The sequence below is a fragment of the Pholcus phalangioides genome, unplaced genomic scaffold, assembly GCF_987345545.1.
Source record: "Pholcus phalangioides strain wild (caught in Gottingen) unplaced genomic scaffold, Ppha-v1.0 ptg000012l_1, whole genome shotgun sequence".
NCBI lineage: Eukaryota > Metazoa > Arthropoda > Arachnida > Araneae > Pholcidae > Pholcus > Pholcus phalangioides.
The window spans coordinates 20,232,849-20,252,411 of NW_028301605.1; the positions used below are offsets into that span (position 1 = coordinate 20,232,849).

Genomic DNA, 19,563 nt, shown 5'->3' on the forward strand with positions numbered 1-19,563 from the left:
AATGTTATATGACAACACTCAGGCCGAGAAGTACAACACTCAGGCCGAGAAGTACAATATACAGGGCGAGTGTACACTGCTAAAATGAGATGGGCAATAGTGCACATATAGACATTTGCATGAATGGGGATTCTTAACCAGTTGTCTACAGACCTTCAAGGGTCCTTGGGAAGATTTTGGGGTTCAGTGAACTTACGATGAGAAAAAAATTAAGTTATTGATAAATTTTTCGCAGTCGTTGACAATCAGAAGACAGGTTCTTGGGACAAAGTTTTGTTGTTCCACCTTAATTTCAAAAATGTTTCCTTGACACTAGCCATCCGGCATCATCAACTTGGACACCTCCTGATGATGCCACCCACTGTTGTGAGGGAATCATTGACAAAATGAACTCGTACCAATGACACTTCCCTTGCCTCAAGAACCTCTTATATTTAACTCAATGTTTTTTATATTTCTATACAGTAATAACCAGACTTAAGTCAGCAAAGACTCCACCCATGCACAGTGGTGGTCGGCTGAAGTTGGTTTTCTGTGGTTCCTAACTTCAAGGCGCGAATGTGAGCCAATCTCCCTATTAAAAAAGCCTTGCCACAGAGAGTAACAGGCCTACAAATGGTACAAATATTCAATCATTACACTTCACCTATGAAATCTAGATGGCAGCATTTGAAAAATCAGACACAACACTACATACGCACCTAGACTGTTAGGTACACACACTTCCGGCTAACATTCCCTAGGTCAGGGGCTCTCAAACTGTGCACCTTGGTGCACCTCCAACCTTTATCAGGGAGGACCAGTGGCCCTGACAAAGGTTTTTCAAAGAGATTCCTTATCAAACAGCTCTGGGGAGCCGGCGGAGCTCACGATGAGCACTGAATAGGGAAGGGGGGCACCGCGGGTGGAAAAAGTTTGAGAACCCCTGCCCTAGCTAGTAAGTTGATCATGCCAATAGACCCGAGTTATGTTCAGTTTGAAAAAAAGAAAGATGTCACCAAAAAAACCTCTAAAGTAACCCTGGAAGGGTAAAAGCTTTCTTCACACCCTCCCAACACACACAGGAAAAGGGAAAATATTTTTTCCCCTTCTCAAATATCCTGTTACCGGAAGGGAAAAAGTTCTTTCTCTTGTCATCACTGTTAAGAAAAAAAAACCAAAATATTCATAGAAAAGCAGTTATAAAAAGTAACAACACATGTACACACAAACATATAATTGAAAACCAACAGATCACGCTAAATACCATTAGACGATTGAAAAAAAAAACCTTTTTCTTCATGCTGCATTCTTGTAGCGATGAGAATGATTAGGGATGTAAGAGAGAAATCTGCAAAAAAACCAGAAATAAAAACTTATAATTGTAGTTAACCAAAAAGTTTGAACACTATTTCACAAATTTTGAATTTACCAAAGAGTAACAAAAAAAGCCATTCGATACTACATTCAGAGCCATATTGCAGTTTGACTGACGAAACATTTTACGAGGAATCACTGAGCCCGATTTTATATATATTTGAGCATTGAAACATTTCATGGTGGGATCTGTGGGAGAGAGAGCCCCTGATTTTAAAGATACCTGCATCATCATCATGCAGGGTAGAGAAAGGTTATAAAATGACTTGGATTACGACCGGAATTACAAGTTTGTAGCACTTTTATAGTTTAATCTCAGTCTTCATGCGAACCACAAAATGCTTCGGCAACTATACTTAGCTGGCATGAGAAAAATAAAAATACTGGACTCCTTCAGACTTTTTGAAGGAACATGCTTGGTGTGTGGGGAGAAACAAATTGTATTGTCCAATAGATTAATATGTTTAGCTCCAGGAGAATCTTTTTTTTATTCTTTCCTTGCTACCCATTTCGAAATACCTGAACGTTCTCCAGTGTTGGCTAGATGTATCCTCCTGTTCCCATCATCATTCCATGGCCTTTGTATTGAAAGAAATAAATTACCTACCTGACTTCTTAAACTGCCATATCAGACTCTTCGCTGATGATTGTGTCATCTACAAAACAGTGTCCAATCTTTCTGACCAAGAATGTCTCCAACACAACCTTAACATTATTTCCGAATGACGCTCAACTTGGAATCTGCCCCTCAACTTCTCAAAAACAGTTTTCATGAAAGTTACACGTAAATGAATTTCCCATGATTTCCCTTACTCGATAAACAATTCTTTGATCTCTGAGGTTTCCCATTATAAATACCTGGGCATAATAATTTCTTCTGATCTCCGCTGGAATCTTCATGGTGATTACACGTTTAATGTTTAGTAAATGTCTCCAAAAACTTTTTCCTTCGTTGTAATCTGAAAAACTCCACCCGTTATGTCTGTCTCTCGTGCTACCAGACATATATTCTCTCTTATGCCTGCAAGCTCTGGGATCCCCACACTCAAACCAACATAGACAAATTAGAATCTATCCAAAATAAGTCCACTCACTTAATTTTCAACTGTTGGATGTCCCCATATCGGAACTCAAGTGCCAACTCAGTATCCAACCCTTAGACTTATTTCTCGCTTAAATTTTCTTTTCGAAATCCTCCAGGGCTTTTTTAATATCGACACTTCCAATATTCTCATCAAACCCTCACATTTCTCTGTGAGACTCAATCACTCCCAAAAATTACAGCCCATCTTTGCCCCTTCAGATTGTCACAAATTTAGTTTCTTCCAAAGAACTAATTATCGACTGGAACAACCTACCATCAAATATTGTACTACGATTTCTGAATTTTCATGTATCATCAACAGTCATTTTCATCATACATAATTTCCGCATCCTCTTGTATAAGCCTCGGCCAAACAATATTGAATAAATAAATAAAAATGGTTGCTTCCCAGAGGCCCAAAGACAATTTCTAAATCCATCATACATTGTAGGATCGTCCCCCCCCCCCCCCGTAGTCTGCGGACCAAGAAAAAAAGAGGGATCATTATATTGAGAGGTAGCAGTTTAACATTAGAGTATAGACATTTCGAAACAAGACTTGAAAAAATATAGTTGTAGATGGATTTATCGTTACATAGAGTATCATAGTAACAGGATCTCACTTTATTATGAATCAAAATTAACACATTCAAAATTGTGCACCTTTTGCTAAAATAATCCTTATATATATATAGAATTAGCATATTCAAAACATAAATACCTTTCAACATATATATATTACAACTGCAATTGCTTTTTAGCAGATAATTGGTGAAACTGCTTTATTTGTGTGTAACGGTACTTCACAGATGAGAACTCTAGTTCCCCCCCCCCCAATGCTTACTTTTTAAAAAAAAGAAATTCAGCAGAACAGCACTTTCCTTTGGCCCCCGGAACTAGCTAAGGAAATACTATTGTTTTTTAATGCTCTGTAGGCATCACAAAAAGATAAGTTTCTTGTTCTAAAGCTATCCCAAAAAACTTTCTCGGCAGTTATAAATCTGGGGAGAGAAAGTGACTTGGCAGCTATGCAACACAGTGAAAACTACAGATCGACTAATTATTAAAAGTATTACAGATAACCTTATTCTAACATAAAGTATAGATTTATTGATAAGCAAATACTTAATAACTCACATCAGAAAAATTTACGTACACAGTATACAAGATTGTGTGCGTGTGTGCACGCCATCAAAAATTTTGCATTTCATATTAATGTGAAATTATTGAATAAGTAGGTACAATTTTAGATTTTCCGATACCTTTGATGAGAAACTGGTACACAACATGCATTAAATTGTCAAATGCAATAACTATTCGATATTGAAAATCATTTTGTACCTCGATGAAAAAAGAGCGATTTATATGGATTCAGCTTTCCATTTCAGTTGGTTTGGAGATGGAAACATAGGGTGGATAAAAGTGCATGTAGGCGACTGACAATCAGTGCCATATCTACAAGGCTTAGGATGAAAATACGGACACTTGAATGCTGTACAATTTGGGAAAAACTTGCACTGAGGTGAACCAGAGCTGTAAGGCTGTGGTGCGGGAATGAACTTCACTGGATAAGCGTTTCGAATAGGTATTGGCACCTTTTTACTGATTGGGAATTCTTTTTTACAAGTGTGAGTGTACGGACAGTCTTTGCGGGTACATAACACGTCAAATTTGCACTTTGGATGGACATAAAAACATTTGTCTCCGAACTTGCAGCTTGGAAATGTTTTACAAGGAGTTGTCGGATGATGGAAATCACAAGAGTCACCATTTTTGCAAGCAGGCCAAAAACGACACTTCTCCAGAGGCTTTGACTTTTTAGCTGCCGGTTCATTGAAGAATTCTGGACTAAGGGGGATGTCCATGTTCTCGATATCTTCTTTGTCAGATTCGTCATTCTGAGACAAACTGGATAGGCTGCGTTTTCGGCCCTTGGTATCATACCCGTCCAATGTAACAACAAAGTGAGGAGATATCGGTCTTGGGTCAGGTTTGATTTTTACCACACCATTACAGGACACTCTATTAGGGCCATACAATGCATCCGGGATGTCCCTTGTCTTGTAAATTACTTTTCGACCCACTGTCTCCGGAATATAATCACCACACATCGGCTCTTTAGCACTGTCAAATGATATCTGACTTAAATTGAGTCGATGATGCCACGACACAAATGGCTGAGGCACGTACTCTTTTCTTTCTTCTTCCTCCTCCTCCTCCTCATAGTCATGCCCGTAAACAGTTTTCATGATAGGGGAAGGCTTATACTCCCAAGACTTTGACTGTTGCCCACGGTGATTAGCGTGTGACACCAGGACTTTTATGGGAGTGGGATTGTAAACTTCTTCCAACTTCTTCTCGCCCAAAACCGACTTATTCGCTTCATTTACCGCTTTCAGCAGTATCAGCCCGTTGGCTTGAGGCGACTGGGAAACGTTGAACTTCTTGTCAGGAGTCAGGATCTTGCTTGCTACAGATTTGACACTTATGGAAGGGTTCAGCGGATCATATTCGGGTTCTTCTGACTCGTTCACTGCTGGGACCTTCACCGACGATATAACTGGGCTCTTTGATGGAGCCCGTTTTGAGACAGATGGCGATTTCACCAACGACTCGTTTTGTTTTTGAAACACCTCTTTCGCAGTTATTCTACCAGTGTCTTTATCACCATCTCCATGGATTGGGGTGCTCGTCTTGACCTCACTTGCAGGTTCTTCTTCAGTGACTAGGATTTCCCGTTTACTTGGGACACTGCCACCTCCACCATCCTCTCCAAGCTCTTTTTTCAAGAATTCATCCGTTTCTTGCTCTTGGGCATCCAGAGCTAGGATGTCATCTTCATCCGACGGGTGATTGATGGCACCCTCGACAGTCTTCGTAGACTTCACTGTGCCACCACCAGCACCACTTTGCTTTTCAACATGAAGCATCTTCAACAACCAAGTGGTGAATTTACCAACTTTCTTCCCAAGGAAAAGCGAGAGATCATCATCCATTTGATCTTTAGTCTTTTTGTTAGCAACCATCACCATTATGTATTCGGGAAGTTCCTTGTCGACAAAGGCATCGTACTCGATCAATTTGTTTTCGATAGCCGTCCGTATTTTCTTCGTTATTTCGGTTTCCATTCTTTTTTTTTGTTTGTTTGTTTGAATGTTTTAAAGGGATCAATTCTCAACTCCAGTATTCAAAAAAAAAAAAGCTATTCAGTGCGAGGAAGTGGGGAAACAACAAACACCCCCAAGAGATTTACGCATAAATATATATATTCATATTTCATGAATAATTTAAACAAACACACAATACAAACATTTATTTTATCTCCAGCTTTTTTTTCAAATTAAATCAACTTATCATGATTACTGTCGGCCATTTTATTGACCTAGTACTCGACTTGACTAGTTTTCGTGATAGCAAACTTTGAATAATCGAATAAATAACTTTTCGGTTTCGAGTGGTTTAACAAATTTTTGAATTTAATATTGCATTTTAATCATATCAAACAGTAAAAATAAAGTGATATTTCTGTCCAAATGTGTTTTTTCAATTTTTGTTTGAATCACTCATGAATCATTCCGCGGACACAGAGTCCAAAAAACCAAGTACACAGTATAATAAATCAAGTTTTGTTATTGTTTGACGTCACCCCTCCTACAACAGAAAGGGTCGGCATTTAGAGATATTTTTATTTAAATTTATATAGAAACTATTATTATTCCGTGATGGGTGAGAGATTGTTGTTATAATAATAATTATTATTACCATCTTAATTATTATTTGTTGTTTCTTTGCGCCAGTCGAACAAAATATTTGTGTATTTGATTCTGATATTACGTGTTATGTTTACATATTTTATCCGTGTTCTGATCAGAGATGGTCGTTCATGTAGATCAGGCATCTTCAACCTATTGCTCGCGAGCACCACGGTGCTCTCTGAAGCACCCAGAATGCTCGATGCTCGTGTCCGATTTCGTGTTCGCGAGCACTTTATCAAGTAAACACCAAACAATCTCAAGTAAACATCTAGTACAAACCGCATCGAAGGATTGAAATTTCTGATTTCAGGCATGGGTTATGTCAAACTTGCGGTAAGAGTGCTTGTCTTTTGATGATGGGTACAGGCAGTGCTAGCGATCAGAAAAAGGTTGAAGACCCCTGATGCAGATTGTGAGAGCCATCAAACAGGGTAGGGCTCGTTTGATATTTTACGGCCCGATGCGGAAAACATGTTTGTGGCCTTCACCGCAATATCTGTATTCATGACGCCCCCACAAAAATCTGACAGGGCCCTCTCTATATTAGAAGCTCGGGGATCGATCAGTTTTCTGAGGCAAACATTATAAACAAATGTAAATTTTTCGCATTTTTTTGGATCACGGTATCAAAGGGCACCCTTGCAAGTCCCGCTGAGAAATCCGGTCCTAGGGTCTGACTCAAATAGTTACCAAGAGTGCAGCGCTGGGCCATCTTAAGAGCATTGTGGGGGCCCCCCCCAGGACAAGTGATTTTTCTGAGCCCTGCCAGGCAAATTTACTTGCTTACTCAAGAAAATTTAACCAAATATTATTTTTGTGAGGCCCCAGATAGGCCCATGAATTAAGACTGCTCTGGTGCAGCAACAGAAATGGGTTTGAAGTGCATCAATTGCATATTTGCCTTCATAAAGTCATGGCTTAAAATTTCTTAATTTGCAGTTGCCCTTGTTTATGGGCCCAGGCAAGGTTGAGCTGACAGTGCTCTAGCTCTGGTTCATGAGCAGGGCCTGTTCCTCATAAGTTCCGGGCCGTGGGCAAACACAACTTTTTTGGGGCATTTTATGTATAGCCTTCTGTGTGGCAGAGGGGGAATATAAAGCCTGTCCCCCAAGACGACCAAAAATTAAAAATATTTGTTGTTTTTTTGGTAAAAAATTAAAACATTGAAAGAGGAGATGCCAATTTGGACATCTGAATTGGCCCCAAAAATTTGCGGGCCCAGGTCACGTGCCCTGTTTGTCCATGCGAGGAGCAGGCCCTGTTCCTGGGGTAATTATCATTTCTTGTTTTTCATTCACGCTATAAATTCATTATAGAAGGGGCTCAGTGTGTAACGTCTGGCATGTGGGACCCACTAAAGATTCCAGGAGGTGGTGGGGGGGGGGCGAAAGCATGAGTATGCAAAATATAAAATGAATCGTTCTAACGTCTCGCCCCAATTTAATGGCATCATTTATTTTGTAAAATTCTGGTGCTATAACAAGTTTGGCATTATATCGAATCATGTTTTGCATGTGTAAGAGCCTAGAAATGAAAGATTTGTTCACTAAAAATTTATGACTGCTAAGAGGTGTTGCCATAACAACGGGGGCGCTATAATGGGAAGTACGAAAACCTGGATAACCAAGTGGAGATTGAGGTGTAGTTTGGAAAGAAAATTTACATTCCTCTGTGGGGAATTCAACCACCAATCTCTCACTGTCCGGGCGAGTGCTCTGGACTGTGAGAGATTGGTGGTTCAATTCCCCACAGTGGTCAGCTACATCTCAATCTCCACTTGGCTATCCAGGCTTTCGTACTTCGTATGTACAGCGGAGAGTGACATAGTTTCTCGCAATAATGGGATTTGGCTTAACTTATTACCATATTCCCCAGCATTAGTTGGAATGCAGGGAATACTCGTATTTTCTGACATGCCAGGAAATTTGAGTCACAGAAAAATTTCTAAATATATTCTAAAAAATTCATTGAATTAGCTAAATTCATATACTCTGATATTTATTAAACCTTGCTTTTCCGGGTATGCAGGGAAGGGACCAAACCCCAACATTAAAAGAAGTGGTATCCCTTGAGTTTTATGGAATGCCAGCATAACACTTGGTAACATCTCTTATGAAATATTTTTTATGGCATGAGAAAATGCTTTCTCTCCTCTAAATCATGTTTGTGAGAAAATGAATGTTTTTTCTACGAAATTATGTAATTTATAATATATTTACAATATGTATAATTTTCTCTAGCCTCAACAAGTGGAACATCATTTGTGATGTCTTCGTGCCTGTTTCTGCTGCTCTTTGCCGCAATGCAAGTTTTCAGGTCTCAACTCAGCTCGTCACAACCCATGACAATCTTTGGCGGATACTTGGGCTCTCTTCTGTTTATGCTTATTCTAACTGTATCCTTTGCTGTAAAGTGCTGCTGCTGTTGTTGTTGTGCAATTAATATCATATTGCAGAGAATATTCTCCTTGATGAGAATATTCTCCGAAAGATTATTCTCAAGAATTTTACATCTCTATCTAAAGCACAAAAAGTTTTAATATGCTTATTATTTCTCTTTGCTGGAACTTTTAGAGACAAATGATACGGATGTTTGTTCAATGTAGGGCAGATTTGATAAAGTCCTGAGCTTCATTTATGTATGCAGACTTGTCATAGAAAATAAATAGAACAAAAAATTATTGCATGCATATTATAATGGCCATATGCAATTTATTTTGTCATGGCGGCTCGCATTGGGTAGGGGGGTTGTGCTTTGCTCACTGATCGGCCACCCCACACATCAAGCTCATTATGAAGTCTCACACTATGCTCCCCTACAACCTGCAGCGGGGGCCCTAGGCTGAGACTCTTTAGTGAATTTATAGCATTAAAAAATGAAAATTATATGAATTGTTATGAAGACCCTGGCTGGAGCCCTGTTATCCTGACGCTTGCAGGGGCAAGGCCATGTGAGCCTACAAGGATTACTGGATGCCTAATATCAACTTTTAGTACAAGTGAAAAACGAAGAAAAATGAATCTGTAATCATAAAAAAAAAAAAAATCAAAGCAAAAAGGAACTAGTGTTACAAGCAGCATTCAAACCACCAACCTTTGTACTGCCAGTTGCACCCTCTATCAACTGGGGTAACAGTGTCTGCTAGGCATAATCCTAGTTTAATTCATCAATTCTTGGGCATTCACTTGTCACCAATACACATGCGCTCTCAGACTGGATGCACATAAAGTAATGTCACTTCTTGTTCCACCATACACCGAATAAGTGTCTGCCTCCATATTTGGTCCGCAGCATTAATAGAACCTCTCTCTTTCCAAATCAAGGTGGCCAAACCCATATCAAAGAAAGAAGAATTTACTGTATGAATGTATATTCTTTAGAGCCATATACAGTAGAACCTCGTTTTTCCAAACTACTCTGTCAACTGAACCCAAGGGTGTAGCGAGGGGGGTCTCCCCCCCCCCTCCTGAAATGTGAGAAAATGACCGAAAAAAGGGAAAACGATAGCCAAATCTATTCTATCACTTTGGTGCTGCCGCCCCCCCCCCCCCAAACAAAATTTCTGGCTATGCCCCTGAACTGAACACCTTTTCAACCTAACTCATTTTCAGTTTTCTGTAATCAGTGATGCTCAACAGTTGATATTTTCTTGGAACTTAATTCCTCTTGAGCAAATAAACGCATGAATAGGAGCAAATTTAGAGATGCCATCTGTTTTTTTTTTTCGCCGGATGAATATAAGTGTGCGTTAATGAGAGGGAGGAGTGCTCTTCTTGACAAAATGCCCTTACCATGGTTTTGCCGGGGGGGGGGACATTTATTGCTGTATTTTAATTTATTCCTTTGTAAATTAGTTTCAAAATCAATTTTTTTCCGAACACCCTTCAGTCCGAATAATCGAGGTTCTGCACAGGCTTAAATAAGGGGCATCAAAGTGAATAAAGGGCGAAACATAGAAATTAATTTGTTTTGCTATTTACACAATCTCACATAGCTCTAATCTCTTATAATTGGCCCGCAAGTTGCTTGATCCACACATGCATATTTGGATTCGCTATGAAAAAAAAAGTGCAGCAGTGTATAATCCGTACCTGCAAATTTTGCTAATTTTAGGGATAAAATTCCTCCAACAATCTGGAGTGGCGCTTAATCCATGGGATGTAGCATTGTGATGTGAATACTCTTACTTGTTTGTTAACAAAATCTGTGAAATAAAAATACTGCCATCTCCTTAATTTGTATGTGCATAAAAAGAGGGTTAAGATTTTTGTTAAATCTTGGGGTTAGCATTCCTCTATCTGTATGGCAATTAACCTTTTACTGGCCAAATTCAGATTTAGATTGATGTTTATAATTTCTTTTCCATTTATTCACCCTTCTGATCCCTCAGTTTCATATCGATCAAAAAAAATCTTGAAAAAAAATTCCCTGTATGTTTTCTGGATGTTGCCCATGTCCATAAAAACAACATTATATTTCAAAGCTGAAACAGGCGAAATGCCCAACTAGGTAGCTGAGAAAATGATGCCCCATATCTGATGATGCATCTAATGATGCGCAATCAGTTTTTATTTTAGTTAGTATTCTAGGGTTAAACAATCATTTTGCCATTAACTGATCAGTATCTCTACCTAAGTAGAGAAACCAAGATAAGAAGAAGTCGAGAGCTCAGTGCTCGATACTTTGCACCAACTAGCGACAGCAACATAGTCTAGAAATTTAATCACATTGGTACATAATATAGTTCTCTAAAAACAAAATTATTTGAATATGGAATATAAATCTAGTTTTTATAAATAATCTTCAGTAAAAAAAAAAATCAAGTGCTTTCATGAACAAAAAATATATTTTTTCTGATTAATAAAACCGATGTTTACAATTGGGAAAATTGGTCGTTAAAAGGTTGATAACATTGTAGCAGCAAATTTCGCAACAATTTATAAAGAAATGGAAGAGGTTGTTGGCCATGTTTTTTTAGAGGAAAAAAGTCTATCCTTCTATTTGCTCATTTTAAGTCAGCTGTTATTTTTTTTAAAGAAACTGTTTTAGCAGATTATTTAAAAAAAAAATGTTGTTTTCATTCCGATTTGTGTTAATCTATAACGTTGGAAATGCAGCTGCATCGAAAACAAATATTTTTGCATGCATTAACTTCTGAATAATAAAGGTTGTTAGAGAAATATTATTCACTACTTATATACAAGAGAATGTTAATGTATCCATATGTATGCATGAAAATAAATCAATAAAAGTGTAAATCGTAAGTATATATAATTTTTGAAGTTATTTATGCTTAAATCATGTATCAGGCTATTGGAAATATGGAAACAGCCATGTTTGGCAAAGGAGCACAAGTGAAACTAATTCCTGAAGGTGAGGGTCGTTAACTGATGTTTTTCTTGACTTTATTTCTGAGAAGTTACATGATACAACGATATTTATTACTATGATAAATTCCTCGCAATATTTTGTATGAGCTTTTGAAAGTGTGCTACAATAGTATTTTTTATATTTCGCTCAAAATCACTTTCAAAATCCTCACCGGTTTCTGTTCTTTTGAGGATGTTTAATGACATTAATATTTTGTATTATATATCTACTCTCTGAAAGTGTTGAAGTTGCTGGGAAGCTACTTTCTGTGTAGTACACAAAAGTTTTGCGCCGTGAACTACGTTACAGCTTGAAACAAAATAAATTTTTGTTGTGAATAAATTCTTGTAAATGCATTTTGTTGTGGAATTAACAACACCAATTTAGAAGAGATGCCAACAACCGCATAGATTTGGTGGCGACTGGTGAAAATGCTACCTCTTGCTGTAATGATAACCCGTCTACAACGATATTTTTTTCCTGGTCTGCAGAATATCATTATATTGAGGGTTCACTGTATTTCATTGTTTGTGTTTATCAGTTTGTTCAATTATTTTAACCCTTAAATGCATGGTCTTTTTTCCATCCTATGTTAAAAGGTAGCTCCTCGGACAAAAATGATCCAGTCTATGCATCTAAGGGATAAAGATCTACTTGATATGTATACTAATTTCTGGTACTATTTTGAGAGACAAGGCATTCAGAAATCATTGCTAAATTCTTTTTTTTCCCTCAAAATCTCTCTCTCTATCTATATATATATATATACACACACATTTTTTTGCTTCTGTCAATAGTTACTGTACTTATACAAGTGGTTCTCAAAGTCTGTATCGTTAACCTCTGTCAGGGGCATCATGAGGAGTTGGTGAAGTGATTTGTGCCCATTCAGTGCATTTGAAGTGATTTGTGCCCATTCAGTGCGTTTAAAGTTATTTGTGCCCATTCAGTGCGTTTGAAGTGATTCTTTTCCTGACTAATATGAGGAGCCACGGATGAATGATGATAAATGCCAAGGAAACTGTGGTTGAAAAAAGTTTGAGAACCACTGGCTTATACCGTCACATTTTTTTCAGTGGGGGGTCCCAAAAGGTGATCTGATGTTATAAAGAGGTTTCCCACTGTATTGCAGGGTTCACGCTACGGTCGCATTTTTCGTAAAATGTGAAAGAAAATCTTAGAATGCAAAAGAAGTATTAGCCAGTTTTGAAAAAATGCATACAGGAAGTACAAAATGAGAAGACATCCAACCATAAATCATTAGCATTGTAGCATTTTGCTAAAGTTTTTCCCCCATTTTTGATTTTTTGATAAAGGAATGTTTTATCTAGCTGAAACCCTGCTGTATTGTCTTATTTTGAACTTAAAGAAAAGTTATTCCATGTGTTAGCTATGAATCTTAACTTTTGTTAGACAAGCTGCATATTATTGAGTTTTATGGGGATAAGTTTATGATGAGACAAACCTTATTATCAGATTACCCTGGGGACAAGGGCGTAGCGAGGGGGGGGGGGACTTGAGGGTCTGGTCTCCCCGAAATATGAGAAAATGACCGAAAAAGGGAAAAAGATGGCCAAATCTATTCTTTTATCACTATGGTCCCCCCCCCCCCCGAATGAAATTTCTGGCTACGCCCCTGCCTGGGGAACTTAATTAGATTAAGTTATAATAGCCGCCATTGCTTTTGGAGGGACTTTGTGAAATTCATGCAATAGAGAGAGACTGACTGTATAATGATGTTTGTCTACATTTTTTATTTGTAATAATGAATTTTATTATGTTTTTTTGCAGTGGTGCTGAGTCTGATTGTTGCATGCTTTGCATCTGGATTGGTCCATCGTGTTTGCATAACCACTTGGTAAAAGACTATAATTTTTTTATGTGCATTTTTTTTTAAAAGTTTATGAAGTGTGTATTAGGCCACTGTGAAAGTTTGATAGAAAATCTTTTAAAAAACTTGAAAAAAAAAAAAAACAACCACCAATAAGCATTTCGGTTACATTCAAGAAAATGTAATCAATAGGTTTATTGGTTATTTTTTATTACCTTTCGTAAAACATCTTTCATTAGAATTTTATAGTGTAATCCGTATAAGTAGATGCCAACATTCCAATGTAGAAGAATGCATTTTGAAATTTTTCCTGTGGATGCCAATTTAAATTATGAATGGCAAAATTTACTATCAAAAATGGCTACCTTGTGACTAAGATTCTTATTAGTTCTCAGTTGTGAAGGAAAAGCATGGTAGTCATCAAGTTGGCAACCCCTGATATATACGATATGTGTTTTTTGAAACATGACAATGATGATTTATTTGTTGGTTGGATTCTGTATAAAATAATATTTCAGATATAGTAATATTCAGACTGATTATATATTTCATGAACTATTTAGTTAATTTCAGTCAGATGTATTAGTATTCCCTGCCCATAATCTGTGCCTGCAAATTCTTCCATTTTGCGAAAAAAATGCCATAGCAGCACCATATAAACCTTAAATTTCAGGTAGTCAATCGGTACAATCACTAAGTCTCAATTGATAGGAAGAGTTTTGGTTACCTTTTGTGGAGAAAATATCTATCTCTTTATTTTCTCTATTGCGACCAGTTACATTTAAAAATATTTATTCAAAAAAACCATTATATATATAAAGAAATTCTATTAATGTGCAACAGTCTATAATTCACACTGTGAAATTCAGATGTTTTTCAACATGTAATAGGCAGGAAATTACAGTACTTAAAGTATAATACAGTTTACGCTCATTATATAAGACCCTACATCATGCAAATACAAATGCCACAATAGACAAAATACCCAACGAGGTGGCTGAAAAAAGATCCCCCCATAGAAAATATGGATGTCAAATATGTATGTAAACTATATTTATTGCGACTATTCCATTACAATGACCGGTAATAAAAGTCCCAAATGTTTTCATATAACAACTGTGCTATATGTTTTCCTTCCAATATAACATCCTTTTTCTGTGGAGTGATCAAGGCTGTTATAATGAGCATAGACTGCATTGTTTTTTTATGTATGTAAATTTCAGGTTTCTTTTTCAGAGTTGTGAACAAATTTACAAGAATAAAACTGTCGATTTGACAAGTCCCTATTAACATCTATATTATTAAAAATTTAATTTTGATTCACCTTACTTTTGATTTTATTGTGAAGGTTTTAGGAGATAATTAGGAGTCATTATAGAACATTGGTTCCCAACTAGTTCTCTGCAGAGCCCTTAGTACTCCATGCTCTCGAAGAGCTTTGCTGCTACTCCAGGCAAATAAAATGAATCGGTAAATAAATTAGTAAATAAGTTAAAAAATTCTCTGAATGGCTCTGACACGGGAGTTAATTCTGAAAAAAGTGCTCTGTGAGTAAAAAAAGGTTGGGAACCACTGCACTAAAAAAAATTTCCGCCCCAAATTAATCCCTTGAAAGTTTTCCAGTTTTGTTAATATTAAACTTGAATTTCCTTAAATATGTATTTCTAACATTCAAATTACCATTTACTTACAGCTTTATATTCTCTGCGATCACATTGTATTATATGAACAGAATATCGAACAAGGTCTATGGAGGTGCAGTGCCGGTTGTTAATGCAGTCCCAGAGAAAAAGAAGAGGCGATAAAAACGTATGGATTTTATTTTCCGCCTTCTGTTATTCCATTGTATGTTGTGGTGGTGACAAATTTTTCTATTAAAAACAGTCTATTTTCCTGAAAATTTTCCATGATCTTGTGTTATGCTCTGTTTCTTCTCCATCTTGGATGATAAAATTATAAATATTGGTTAAAGCAAGGATTGTGTGTCTGAGCATGTCATTACATACCATGCCATTGGCGCTGTATAAAGGTTTACTGCATAGAAATTATTCAAAGCAGAAAGCATTTCTCTCTCTCTAAGCCACACACTGTGAAAATTGTGTACATGCAAAATCGGTTTTGTTGCAAATCGGTTGGTTTATTAATTTTTTATTTGCTTAGTTTGAGGGTTCAATGAGTAGTCATTAAAAACTTCTGTCTGGATGGAAAAGAAAATTTTGTATTTACTACTTCATGGTCTTGGACAGTAACTAGCATTTATCATTCAAAATTACGATGCACATTTTGTGTATCGGTGAAACAACAGTTTGCATGACAAAGCAGTTGGATACATAGGCCTATTCTCATGCTACCCAATAGCATGAATCCATTGTCTTCTGTATTTTTAGGGCATGCTGAGACATAAACAATATTTACAATGCTAAGTAAAGAACTAGAAATGAAAGTGCTTCATTTTTCAAAAGCAATTACACTGGTTTTGAACAGTAAAATGTAAACAAATCCATTTAAAAAAAGGATGGGCAATGCGCTAAAACCATCCTGTTCACCTTGATTTATTTATGTTGGATCTTGTAATTTACACATTTTGCACTGTGCTTTTGAAAGTGATCTCAAAAGAGCATCATATTCTTAAAAAACTTACATGGCTTTATAATTTGCTGTACAAAGTTGAAGAGAGTTGACAGACTGGACTGTGGAAAACTCAAAAAAAGAAGTTAATATATATTGTGAGGGAAGAGAGAAAAGAATTATCTGTGGTTGCTAGTACACTATTTTGGCCAAAAATTGTTTTTGTAACCATCATTTCTGGCGTTTTGCTTTGGCTCGAGTCAATCTTATAGGATACTGAAATAGTGCTATGATTTCTTATTTAAATTAAAAAATAAATTTTTGAGGGATGTTTTTTTAATTATGCTATGTTTATGTTGTCTATGGGGGAAGGGTTTACCCTCCCGATTCTACTTTTTTAATCCTACTTTTTCTAATCGCTTGAGTAGGGGCCCTTCATAGAGCAGGATTTTTTGGTCTTGCATTTGATGTTGGCTCTCGTTTTAAAAAAGTTTATCTTTACAGATTTGAAATGTTTGCCATAAAACGTAAATTTTCTATTCAAAATATGTGTCATAGAATTTATTAATATTTTCAATAATAATTTTGTTTGTATATTCATCAAAGAAAGTAAGTAGCAGTTTTATGCTGCACATGCTCAACTGCATTTTAACGTTTCTAAATGCAATGCAGCCAAACTCACTAGGAACTAAGTTAAGAGACCACAGAATTATTTTATGTAGATAGAGATAATGGCAATATGTAAATTATAGCAACAGATGTTATACATACAAGTATATATGTACCCCAAAGCAGAATGTGCGAAAATCTGCGACGTACGTCGCAGAACAATTTGGAAGAATTTAAGAAAAAGTGCAAAAAAACACTATTACATGTATGGGAATTTTTACCGCAGAACATTTCCAGTCAGGAGGGCTCATTGCAGAACAGTTCTAAACATTCTGCTTTGGGGGATATATATATATACACACACACACAAAATCTAAAGCTGCCACCAACAGATTTTTTGCTGAACAAGGTGACTGGGAACAAAATTGTAAGTGAAAGGTTGTACTTTTTAGTCAGCTTTTTTATTTTTTTATTTCATTAATGTCCTATACTGCAGTCATGATTTATGAAAATTGCAGTATTCTTTCAGCAGCAGGTTTTCTGTTGAGAGCAGTGATGGAGCATCTAAAGCTCAGTGTACTTATTGCATATATATGGGGAAACACTGATTCTCTCTCTCAACTGAAAGTTTCTTCCAGTGTCATAATATTAGTCATAATGCCATGAACTCAGGTGAAGGGAATTAAGATGATGCCATAGGTTGGCTGATTCAAAGATGAGTTCAGGAAAGAAAATTCAACTGTCTCCACATGGCATCAAACCACAGTTTCCCCTGCAATCCGGCAAAGTGAGTTATGCTACTGAAGCAACAACCCTCTTTCTTTAGAGCTTAAGCTCTTAAAAAAGGGGAACTTGCCCATATTGTGGGGGACAGTGGTTCAATTCCCCTGTTGAATTTTCTTTCCTGAATTCATCTTCACATCAGCCAGCTGTTAAAACCTTTGTATGAGTAGCGGAGAGTGACACCATCTTCAGATAAGATGATGTCCCAAGATATTTAACTTCTATCTGCTCAATATTCATTTTACTAATTTTGTGGCATGACAATCTGCATTGTTGTGTAATATTCTGGGAAAAATATAGCTGCTTGCACTACTGGCTTATCAAACTCTGTGCTGGTATTCATTTAATTTTTTTTCCATGAGAAATCTCTATCTTGATTCATGATCTTTATTTCTTTGTCATGAATATGATTTAGAGTGGTATACACCGTATACATGACAAATTTCACTTTGATGGATTTTCTATATGAAATCATTTCAATTTTAACTTGATAGGAAATTATTCGATTGTTGTAATTGATATTATAGTAATATCCATATGGATTCGCAAATAAAAATTGTACCTTCATACTTAGCTTCATTATACCTCATCGAGAAAATCCGGGAAATTGCAATCTTAAATATGTTATATGTCTAATTTGCAGCCCAAAAATGCTATTTACGACAAATTCGCTAATTACTGCGAAAAGGGATGAATGGCGGAGAAATAAAAGGTAGCTACAGGTCAAAGTAAACAAAAATTTGATGATCAAATGACCTAATTACTGTAAAATACGGGACGTCTCCAATTGCCTTTAAAAACTTTGTCATAAGTCAGCAAAATCCCCAATTGTAGTAAAAATTGTTGAAAAATAATTTAACTTAACAATATTAGATGAATATTTATGTGTATACCCAAAATTATCATGTTGTAAACAGGGGTGGGATTTTGGACAGGACACGTGGGAAAAACTGTCTGAAACTGTCCAAAACCTCCACGTTTCAAAATTTTATGTGGAAACCTTTGGTTTTTTTTCCATCGTACTAACATTTAAAAAAAAATACTTGCAGAAAATAAAACTAATTAAATCAAAAATATTTCAAAAAGGTGTCATTTGTTTTTTTCAAGTTAATTGTTTCACCAAATTTATGGTTTTAAGCTGGAAATCTGATAGTAAATTAATATCACGCATATAACTGTTTAAATAAACTCTGTTTCCAATTTTTTAGTTTGTTGTAAATGTTATTTCTACTTCACATCTTATTTTTCATGTAAGATTATGAAGCAGGTACTATATATAGAACAGTGCTTGTCCAAAACCCTGCCGAATCTGTCCAAACATTTATCTTTAAAAAATACATTATATTGAAGGTACCAAATATGCATAGTCACAGTTAATAATCATTGCATTATTGTGAAACTAAACATAAATATTATTTTTTATTAGATACCAATGTAATGATGTGAATAAATATCAATGGTGTAGTGTTTATTTAATGCAAATTGTTCTATTTTGACTTTTCAAACTTTTTTCTTTAAATTTTCAAGTGAATTTTCTATTTTACATTCTCAATTTTCAAAAACTAATTATAAATACAGGAAAATACCCGAAGAAAATGAGTCCACTTTGTAGCACCTACACATGACTAACAAAACACAATTTCACAAACACTGATTACGCCTACATGGTGATAACAGACTTCAAGGCCCAAAGTGTGATTTTAGTAGGCTACATGCGAAAGTTTGTGGCAGATTCTTCTTATCTTTACTTATTTTGGCTTAACTCGGCTCATTTTATGATATTTTACTGATCAGGTATATCAACGAAAGACACTGAAAAAAGTATCATCTCCAGTTGAGTCTATGAAACATGAAGTGTTGTATATTTAAATTTTGCTTCACAATAATTATGTGTCGAACATAAAAAATATTTAACCAGTCAAGTGGTTACGACGGCATTTGCCGTTGCTGATATACGTAATGGTGTTGCCTACGATGGCATTTGCAGACACACAGACTTTTTTGTCTTTTCCACATAGATATGACGAAATAATTTGTCGTACATGTGCTGCCATCTCTGTACAGCCATCCTTCTACTTTATTGTCTCATCACTAGATGGAGTTGACAATTATATTTCAAGGTCTGACATTATTATTACTATTATCTTTGTCATGCTTTGCAAAGCTGCATCCCCATCGTTTTTGTTTCAATTTCCAACTGCCTTGTGA

At 36.2% G+C, this 19,563-nt stretch overlaps 2 protein-coding genes across 5 annotated transcripts; one reads left to right on the forward strand and one right to left on the reverse strand.

Moving 5' to 3' along the window:
* Positions 1 to 1,201: 1,201 nt before the first annotated feature.
* Positions 1,202 to 5,829, reverse strand: Nab2 (Nuclear polyadenosine RNA-binding 2). The gene is made up of 2 exons (XM_089240341.1): positions 3,781 to 5,829; positions 1,202 to 1,330 (listed from the first exon to the last, which is right to left on the reverse strand). The coding sequence occupies exon 1, from the start codon at positions 5,565 to 5,567 to the stop codon at positions 3,801 to 3,803; it is 1,767 nt and encodes a 588-aa protein (XP_089096467.1). The 5' UTR covers positions 5,568 to 5,829; the 3' UTR covers positions 1,202 to 1,330; positions 3,781 to 3,800.
* A 216-nt stretch (positions 5,830 to 6,045) lies between these two features.
* LOC149079843 (protein KRTCAP2 homolog) lies at positions 6,046 to 18,812 on the forward strand. Of its 4 annotated transcripts, none has more exons than XM_089240346.1 (6): positions 6,060 to 6,165; positions 8,435 to 8,589; positions 11,504 to 11,567; positions 13,356 to 13,422; positions 15,089 to 15,204; positions 16,570 to 18,812. In XM_089240346.1, the coding sequence occupies exons 1-5, from the start codon at positions 6,162 to 6,164 to the stop codon at positions 15,198 to 15,200; spliced, it is 402 nt and encodes a 133-aa protein (XP_089096472.1). In that variant the 5' UTR covers positions 6,060 to 6,161; the 3' UTR covers positions 15,201 to 15,204; positions 16,570 to 18,812. The 4 variants fall into 4 exon arrangements, with proteins under 4 accessions (XP_089096473.1, XP_089096472.1, XP_089096471.1 ...); XM_089240345.1 differs by having other exon boundaries at positions 16,574 to 18,812; XM_089240347.1 differs by lacking the exon at positions 16,570 to 18,812 and having other exon boundaries at positions 6,046 to 6,104; positions 15,089 to 15,295.
* Positions 18,813 to 19,563: the final 751 nt, after the last annotated feature.

What these genes read in the sequence shown, in the direction of transcription:
- Nab2 (XM_089240341.1), bottom strand. Translation starts at nt 5,567, where the DNA reads ATGGAAACCGAAATAACGAAGAAAATACGGACGGCTATCGAAAACAAA.
- LOC149079843 (XM_089240346.1), top strand. An exon ending in TGTTTATGCTTATTCTAACT is followed by an intron (nt 8,590 to 11,503) that starts GTATCCTTTGCT and finishes ATCATGTATCAG; the next exon opens with GCTATTGGAAATATGGAAAC. An exon ending in AGTGAAACTAATTCCTGAAG is followed by an intron (nt 11,568 to 13,355) that starts GTGAGGGTCGTT and finishes GTTTTTTTGCAG; the next exon opens with TGGTGCTGAGTCTGATTGTT.